An 8,901-nucleotide genomic window follows, 5' to 3' on the forward strand; every position below is an offset into this window, starting at 1 on the left:
CGCTCCCGATTGGGCAGCGCCCGCCAGCCTCGCGTGTCCTGCGCGGCGATTGGCTGGCGGGCGAGGGGTGCCGCGCGCTGGTTAGCGGCGGGCAGGGGAGCCGGCCGTTGAGTGCTCGTTGGGGGGGGGGGAGGCCGGCCGCGCCCTGAGGGGAGGCGGCGGCGGCGGCCGTCGTCGTCGTCGTCTGGGCAGCCGGTCCGGTCCTGTCCGCGCCGCCATGCTGTGCCACGGCGACGGCCTGCTGGGCACCTTCACGGTGCTGCTGGGCACGGCGCTGGCGCTGAGCCGCAGCCCGGCGCTGGCCTGCCTGCTCACGGCCGGCCTCTACCTGGTGCTGCACCTCTTCAGCCTGGAGCCCGCCGCGCCGCAGCGGGCGCAGCGCCTCGTGCGGCCCCGCGGCGCCGCCGCCCGCATCGCCCACCGCGGCGGCGCGCACGACGCGCCCGAGAACACGCTGGCGGCCATCCGACAGGTCAGCGCGGCGGGCCCCGCTGCCGCGGCCCCCGCTTCCCTCCCCTCCCCCCCACCCCCGACGAGGCCTGCCGCGGGCGCCGGCCCGGGAGGCGCAGGCCTGCCGCGCTCCTAGCGCGGACGGCCGCGGGAGCCGCCCCCGCCCCGCGGGCCTGCCGGCCGCCAGACTCGCGTCGCTGCCGGTTGCGTTCTTGCAGTAACACGACCCTGCGGGTTGTGCCTGGTGATGCGCCTTGTCAGCAGGCGCCGAGCCGTCATCATCCTAAACAGCTCCGGCTGCTTCTGCTTTGCGGCAGCAAGCCGTCTTGCTTAGTCGGTGCTCGCCCGGGGGGATATCAGCGTGGTCTGATCGGGTTTTGGGTCTTTTTGCGAGAACTGTGTTGTAGCGGCTATTCTCACCCCCTGCCCGACTGCTTGGTGCTGTGGCATAGCCTAGCAGTGTAGTGATAATGACATATTTTATTTTGTAGGTGTGGCAACAGACTGTAGAGGGAGCACAGCAGCTTAGTGACAGGTCATATGCTCTCTGTTTAAGCTTTGAAGATCTCTAATGAGCTTTGAGAATCCACAGCTATGGGAAAACCCAATATTGCCAGAATGTCACTTTGTACAGCCCTGCCATGAAACTTGCTGCCACCTCACACGTCCTGTCATGTTGCATCAGAGTTGACAGTCTTAGTCATTCACTGCCCAGGCAGCAGGGACACTACCTTTTCTGGAAATTGAACAGAATCACATTGATTTCATTCAGCTGTTGTGTGGGTCCCTGGGAGCATGTTTCATTCTGAAAACAGTGTAATTGGTATATCTAGACTGGGTTACTTGTCAAAATTTCAGTATCAAAAGAAATTTCATTCACACAGGAAGCAAAGTTGAATCTTCCAGTGTCAATATTACCTGTAAGTTGGAATTTTGAATTTTGCTCTTCCATACCTTTAGACATATGATGATCCCTGTTGAGTTAAGGGAGACCCCCTCACATGCACAAGGCATCTCGGGAACCAGGATTTAATTGCAACTCTCCTGATACTGCTGTATCCTCAGTACATTATTACTTTCTAAAATTTGATTACTGTTCTGCTGACACCCACATCAATAAGACTATTTTAAAATAATTATTGGAAAATTTGTTTACAGAAATATCCAGAAGCCATGCATTTTCACCAGAAAAAAAATAGCACTAGAAAGCCTTAGTAGCTTTCCAGCTCTCCCTCAAAGAAATCAAACTGCTCCACAGAGACAAGCAAAAACTTGCAATTAAGGGTATAATAAGCAATAACAACTAGCCTTACAAAGGGGAATAGCTAGTGCAAAGTAATCAACAAACCAGAGGGATTAAGTAGGGTCTATAAAGCTACAAAGACAGTTGAGTAGCAGAGGAATTGACATAGATGCCTTGTGAATCATTAATGTTAAAGATAGTGATCTTCCATTGCCCATCACAATCTAGAGCAGGTTTTGTGCGTGACAAAATGAATCAGAGAGCTGTTTTTTACGTTCTGGGTTGTTCAGCAGTGATGGCTATACCTGCTCCTGAGGAAGGTAGAGGAAAGCTTGTAGTAGTAGTTCTCACTAAATATCCTGGTTATCCTTCTGACTAAATGATCACGTCCTGAAAAGCATCTAGAAATATCTGTACAATAGCTAAAGGGCTCTGAACTTGTAAGGAGGTTGGAATGTAAGATGTGCTGAGGAGAAAAGGGCAAATGGAAGAAAAGAAGTTGTGCTGTTGACCTCCTGCCTTCTGTAATGTAAAATATAGCCCTGCAGTGGCTTTCCTGTTTATTAAGGGGCTGCTCTAAGAGTCTGGCAAACACTTAGAATGAAAATATTCTGTAGAGAACCATGTGGAATAGACATTAGCAATCTCTCAGTGTAGTGTATCTGTGGTGATGAGATGCTGTTGATCTACTGGCTTCTTACCTTTGGGTGAGGCAAGGCTCCTTGTTCCAGAAAATTGTGAGGCTGAACGTCAGAGCTCCTCCTTCACTCACACCTTTTGCCTTCACAACAATTCATCTTGCAGTTCACTCTGTGCTTGTCTGAGGACAAGAAAGAGATGGGCAGGAGGAGGATGTATTAATTGTTCTGAGGCAGCCCAGCTCTTTATTGTGTCTTTTATGGGAACTCCTCAGATAGGAATTAGGATTTCCCTACATACATTTGCTATTTAGTACAAGCAAGTAAGTGATGTTTCTGGGAAGTTTTATATATACACTTCACATGGGTGGATCAACTGTACTGCACGTGCATGGTGAATCTTGACTGTCAAAGGAAGTATTGCATTTATTTTGCATAAAAGAAGGATGAGAGCTTTTTCTACTGGCAGGAAAAGTCTTTATGCTGTATGGCCTGCTCTAATGAAAGTGTTGGCAATCACTGGTTTAGAACATTTATCTGGCTTCTAAGCATTAATCTATAAATTATCTAAACTGCTACCTTGCTCTTTTAGAAAGTAACACAATGTAAGGATTCAGGAGTTACTGAACAAAAAGGAGGGAGCAGGATTCCTTCCGCATTTTATCCTGACCCTAAACCCATGGCCAAGACGTTATCATTATGATGTTATGTATAAAATAGATAATATCTTTTCAGTTGATACACAAATACGTTTCGCAATAATTTGATAAAACGTCCTGTGTTCCGCAGACTGAGCTTACTGAAAAGAGTATTAATAGTTTCATATTCTTTACCAGAATACAAACTAATTATAGCAGTACCTATATTAATTCTATAAAGCTGTCTTTTCTGTTGTGTATGTGGTTTCTGTTTTTTTAAGGCAGCTGAGAATGGCGCAACGGGAGTTGAGCTGGATCTTGAATTTACTGCGGATGGTGTTCCTATTCTAATGCATGATGAAACAGTAGAAAGGACAACTGATGGGTCTGGAAGATTGTGTGACTTGACCTTTGATGAAGTTAGGAGGCTTAATCCATCAGCAAAGCATAGGCTATGGTAAAAGACATATTGCTGTTTGGAAACTCTTGTTTCAACAGTAACAAAAGATCCATGATAAAGAAAATGATTACTTTGATCTATCAGTGATTAAAATTCTTACAAATTTAAAACTGAGCATGCCATCTGTTACGTTTCATTTGATATCAGTAACATATCGGACTATGTCTCTTTGCCCATCCCTGAAACGGGAACAGTGAACTAGAGTCAAGGTAATTTAAACAGAGTCCACAGGCATCTAATGAGAGACAGGTTACTCTGTACATAAATTTCCCATAAATGGACTGCAGAGCACTTAAGAGATTAGGGATTTCACTATATTTCAAAATTGGCTTGAGTAATTGAGTAGTTAATTTTATTCACATGTATTTCTTGACTGACTGTGTATTGGGAATTTCGCTTGCAATATGTGACTTTAAATTTTTTTAAACGTCAGGATTATATGATGATTATATGATGAAAAGAAGCTAGCCAAATTTCCTGGGTGTTGATTAACTCCTTTCCAGTAGTATCTAGGGGAAAGTATTTTGCATATATTACTAAAATTGTGATAACAATACAACTTATACATGAATCCATTTTAGAGAAGGAGCTTTCTGTTTATACTTTTTTTTATTTCCAAGACACTGCACATTAGGGATTCTCAGATACTGGTAAATGTTACTGCTTATGGGTGTGTGGTGCAGGCAGCATCTCCCCAGTCTGTTACTGGAAAGGTGATCACCTGAGCCACACAGGGAGAACTTCCACGTAGGCAGTTAACGCTGATTAACTGTTGCTGGCTGTCACCCCGTCAGGAATAATTTATTGATGCATGCAGCTGTTTCTCCTGCATGCTCAGCTTGTCTTGCTTACTCTGCCAGACCTTCATTTCTAGCTCAGGACTAGGGCGCACAGTCAAAGCAGGGTGAAGTGGGAGGGCAGGTGCTCAAGAGTTGGAGTTGAATGCTTTTTATTGTAGTTAAGAAAGTAGATGAAAATCTGAGATTAGTGTTTCAGTGTGGGATATAGGGTTGGTGAGCATTGGGTTAGACCGTTAATTTGGAGGGATATGATTGTCTAGTGGGATTTTGGAGGAAGTGGAGGTGGACACATATCCCTGTACGTGTGCAGCCTTGCACTGGGTGAGAGAGCTGCTGCCGCCTATTGCTGGTGGTGCTTGACCCCGTCCCTAATAGTAGAATAGCAGCAAGCAGTGTTTAAGATTGCCTGGGACACAGCTCCATGTACTTGGGGATTTGTGTGTGTCTGAGTGCATTCCATTAAGGAGTTCTCCATTTCTGTAGGAGCAAATTCCAGGGTGAAAAGGTACCAACTTTGAAAGAAGCTGTTGTGGAGTCTATGCAACACAATCTTATAATCTACTTCGATGTCAAAGGCCATGCAAACCAGGTACCATTTACTGTACTATGTGCTAAGTCACCTTCACTCAGTCTTGCTTTGGGTCTCCAGCCTGCTTTTGTTGGTCTCCAACTAAAATGTGGTACAGTGCCTTCTCCACTAGGAGTGAGATTGGGTCTATTATTTGTGTCATCCAAAGCTGGGTTGTCAAAAAACAAAGACAACATCTTTGGCCTTCACTCATACCATTCCGTTGTCCCGGGAAGCTGCAATTTACAATTAGTGTGGCTTGTAGGAGCGTTGAGCTCAGCTCACGCCACCACCATATAACAGCAAAGTGAATTCCCAGCCTGTGCTGAGGGGAATTATTATCTTTAACCTCTAAGTAAGGATCCTGCTTTTCTACAGTTTAAATTACTGAATGGAGGTGCATGTAATCAATCATTAATATTTTATACAAACTGGGATTATTTTTTTCTTTAGCATAGTAGAACATGGGAATAAATTCATTTTCCCCCTTAAACTAAACCATAGCTAATATTTCAAAATGTTATCTACGAGACAAGTCTAAGACATACCTCACTTGCCCTTTATATATTTAAGGCTACTTCAAACTCAGCAGTGAGTAACATTCTCAGATAGAATCATAAAAAGGAATTTTGTCGCAAAAATGAAATGGCATCTATCTGCTAATGCTATAAACAAGATGCTGTTTTTCTTCATCCTCTTTCCCTTTCAGTCTTGCTACACAAAACATGACAGTATTTTAAAGGGGATTATTCTAACATGTTTGCAGTGTAAAGAAAGTATGTGTGTGTGTTTATGTATATATATATATATAAAAATATAACATCTATGTGTGTCTCTAATTGGCAGGCAGTTGATGCTCTAAAACAACTCTACCTGGAATTTCCTCGCTTGTATAACAACAGCATAGTCTGTTCTTTCATGCCAGATGTTGTTTATAAGGTGACGTTTCCTAAAAGCTTATTCTGGATTTTTTATTTCTAGCTGGGATTTTCAGTGGGATATACAGCTTAAAATTCCAGAGTAGTTTTGGATTGTTAAAATTGGTAAGACTGAAAATAAATGAAGCATAAATCATAAAACTCCTGCATCACCTTAGCATATGACTCTGTGCTCATTAGATGTGTATATTATGAATCTACAGCAACTCTTCCCATTCTGAAAAAAAAGTGTCACTGTTAAAATTGCCATGTGGCCAGGTATCTGTGTGCAAGATAAAAATGAATCTCATGTTTTGATGTAAAGTAGACTATTCTTAAACTGCTTCCTAATTCTTGTTGTCAAGTCCATTTACTGTATATTTTACACTATTGTCTGACTGTTCTGCTTCAGCATGTTGTTAACATAAGAGCAGTCCCTTACTCAGCATGCTTTAAAGAAAAAAACAGTACAATAGTATACCAGTTTTCAAAAAGAGTTAAACAAGGATTGGGGTTGGAAAGGGGAAAAGGACTGGGATGGAGCTGCATCTAATGTCTCGCAATTTATATTCAGTGCTGCTATGCAGCTTGGCAGTTGTGTGAACTACGGTATTTTCATCTTGATCTTCCAGATGAGACAAGCTGATAGAAACGTTGTAACAGCGCTAACACATAGGCCCTGGCATCTGAGTCATCTTGGAAATGGGACACCTCGTTTTGATTCCTTCTGGAAACATTATTGGTATATGATGATGGATGTCATTCTAGATTGGAGCCTACATAGTTTCTTGTGGCGATTATGTGGTGTTTCAGCTTTCCTCATACAGAAAAATTTTGTTTCTCAGTAAGTGTTTAAAGCTTGCTAATGTATCGGGAGGCAATACCATTCTACTAATATACAAAGGTGAAGCTAACATAGCACCTGCTCATTGGTGTGCTCAATTTAGTATGGTGTAATGCTGTTTGGATAGTTTATTCACTGTATGCTATTTCATTATACTTAAGCCTCTGTCTTTTAAATCTGTATTTTTACCTTATGTTAGATCTTAAGTTTAATTTCAAAGAAGAAAATTGTTGCTTTTGCCTGTTTACAGTGTTCTGCTGCAAAAAGATGACATGCTGTCATTCTTGATGAAATGCTGATGTAAGACTAAAACGCAGTTTTAGCTTGAGTGCTGTCTGCCTTAAGTATGGTAGTGTTTGTCTTCCTCTTATGGTTTCTTTGTTCTTTACAGAGAGTATGTGAGGCACTGGTCTTCAAAAGGAATTCAAGTGGTTGCCTGGACAGTGAACACCTTTGCAGAAAAAAGATATTATGAAACCGTCCTTGAAGCCAGCTACATCACAGACAGCTTGGTGGAAGACTGTGATCCTCACTACTAGACCTGTACTAGACCTGCTCACCGATTTAAAGAGGCCATCTTACTGTGGCAGGTCTGAATTTACCATCAAGAGGGTATACCACAATGCAGATGGGACTGCTAATGATCGTTCTGGAGAAAGGAAGAGCAGTGGTTTACTTCTACTGTTTGATCAGATCTTGAATGCAGAAATACCCTCTGTTGCAACACTGGATAAAGCTGAGGTGCAAACATTATTAGTCCAGGGAGAAGCACTGAGTGTGTGTAAATTTGAGGAAATCACAGTACAATGTAAAAGGATGAGTTTTGACAAGCTAACTGGGTAATGAGCTGTATGTGCAGATTGCTTTCTGATTCTCAGACTATTCCTTTGCTTCGCTTAAGTCTTGGTTATAAAGTCAAATCAGCATTTTTTCTTGACATAATTTAAAATCATACCTTGATTCTAGTAATTTAAACAATCTGTTCTACAACTGTGTAATAATTTGAGGTGCATCTATGGCGTCTTAAAAGCATCTATATTACTGTTCTTAAAACAGAACCTGAAAATAACAATGCCAAAGTGGAGTGCAAGTAATACTTCCCTCCTACTGCGTGGGAAGATGGCCATGTTGTATCCTGACAAGGAAATAAAAGCCAACTTCCCATGTTCAGTGTAAGACTATGAGCATTAATGATTCAAACTTGAGAACCTTCTTAACCTTCTGGTCTTTTTAAAAGAAGTAAGGCAGGACAGAAAATTATTCCTTCCAACGGTAACGCACATGAATTTATTTATTTTTCAGAGAAAGCTGTATATTGAGTGGTGCTAGCTGTAGAACAAATAGAGCTGAAATGCCTTTTGTAGCTGGCTGGAGAATTGTTTGCATGATTGAAGGACAAGGATATGTGTGAATCTGTCATCCAGATTTAATTTGAAATCAAAGTCTGCAGTTACAATAAACATGTATTTGTTTGTACTTTCAAGGGTACTGTATATTTTGTCAGCTGCTTATCATCAGATTGATGTAGTATCTGAAAATTAGTGCAGTGAGGTTGCATGATGTTTTTTCTAATGAGTAAAACCCTTTTCCCTTTACAGCAACAATTGACTTCCCATGAACAATTTTAGTTCTGCTCTGGAAATAGCTGGTAGTTAGAGAAGACTGTCAATGCTAACGAGCAGAAATGAAGCTACCTTTTCTTAAAGGCCAAATACTTGGCAAATTTACCAAGTTGAATAATTGATTTCATTTTAAAAGAAGGGGAAATTAATTTCAGTATAAATGAAGAATTCAATCATTTAACTGATTGGTTACCTGCTGCAGTTTATGGAGATGTACTCTCACAAGATACCTTTAGACTGCCATGTGTAGCAATGTGTGTTTGAGTAGAAAGCATAATCGTGTTGTAGTAAGCTAGTCCCTTGTACTACTTCAGTGTTGTTAAATTCCTTCTTTGTTTAGGCCTTGCTGCTTTTCAGCTGAGATAAGGCACTGCACACTGTCCGGGCACTTCATAATGTGCTGTGGGAGAACTGTACCTACAAGTAGGACAGCAGATTACGTGGATCAGTGGTACAGTTTGGTACATTGCTTTAAACAGTTCTTGAGAGTAAACCTCTTAGTTCTTACTTCACACAGCTAACTAATATTTAAAATCAACCTCTATAAAAAGATAGAAGGTAATTAAAAAAAAAAAAAAGTGAGCAGTGGAAAAAACTAAACAACTGTCCCAATGAAAGCAAGTCCAAACTTTTGGATTAGTGGCAGGTATAATGCATCTCCCCTCTTCAGTGAGGCAGTACTCCTGAATGCACTTGGCAGTGATGATGCACATTGCTTGGT

At 42.1% G+C, this 8,901-nt stretch overlaps 1 protein-coding gene across 2 annotated transcripts; it reads left to right on the plus strand.

Annotated features, from left to right (window-relative positions):
- Positions 1 to 98: 98 nt before the first annotated feature.
- GDE1 (glycerophosphodiester phosphodiesterase 1) lies at positions 99 to 8,034 on the plus strand. Of its 2 annotated transcripts, XM_068908532.1 has the most exons (7): positions 114 to 472; positions 1,335 to 1,370; positions 3,251 to 3,426; positions 4,713 to 4,818; positions 5,644 to 5,736; positions 6,347 to 6,558; positions 6,950 to 8,034. In XM_068908532.1, the coding sequence occupies exons 1-7, from the start codon at positions 218 to 220 to the stop codon at positions 7,095 to 7,097; spliced, it is 1,026 nt and encodes a 341-aa protein (XP_068764633.1). In that variant the 5' UTR covers positions 114 to 217; the 3' UTR covers positions 7,098 to 8,034. The 2 variants fall into 2 exon arrangements, with proteins under 2 accessions (XP_068764634.1, XP_068764633.1); XM_068908533.1 differs by lacking the exon at positions 1,335 to 1,370 and having other exon boundaries at positions 99 to 472.
- Positions 8,035 to 8,901: the final 867 nt, after the last annotated feature.

This window comes from Struthio camelus, chromosome 15 (assembly GCF_040807025.1).
Source record: "Struthio camelus isolate bStrCam1 chromosome 15, bStrCam1.hap1, whole genome shotgun sequence".
Classification (NCBI taxonomy): domain Eukaryota; kingdom Metazoa; phylum Chordata; class Aves; order Struthioniformes; family Struthionidae; genus Struthio; species Struthio camelus.

Excerpts from the sequence above, each read along its gene's own strand:
- GDE1 (XM_068908532.1), top strand. The coding sequence starts at position 218 with ATGCTGTGCCACGGCGACGGCCTGCTGGGCACCTTCACGGTGCTGCTG. Across the intron at positions 473-1,334 it reads CGCTGGCGGCCATCCGACAG|GAAGCAAAGTTGAATCTTCC; the intron begins GTCAGCGCGGCG and ends TCATTCACACAG. Across the intron at positions 6,559-6,949 it reads CAGAAAAATTTTGTTTCTCA|AGAGTATGTGAGGCACTGGT; the intron begins GTAAGTGTTTAA and ends TGTTCTTTACAG.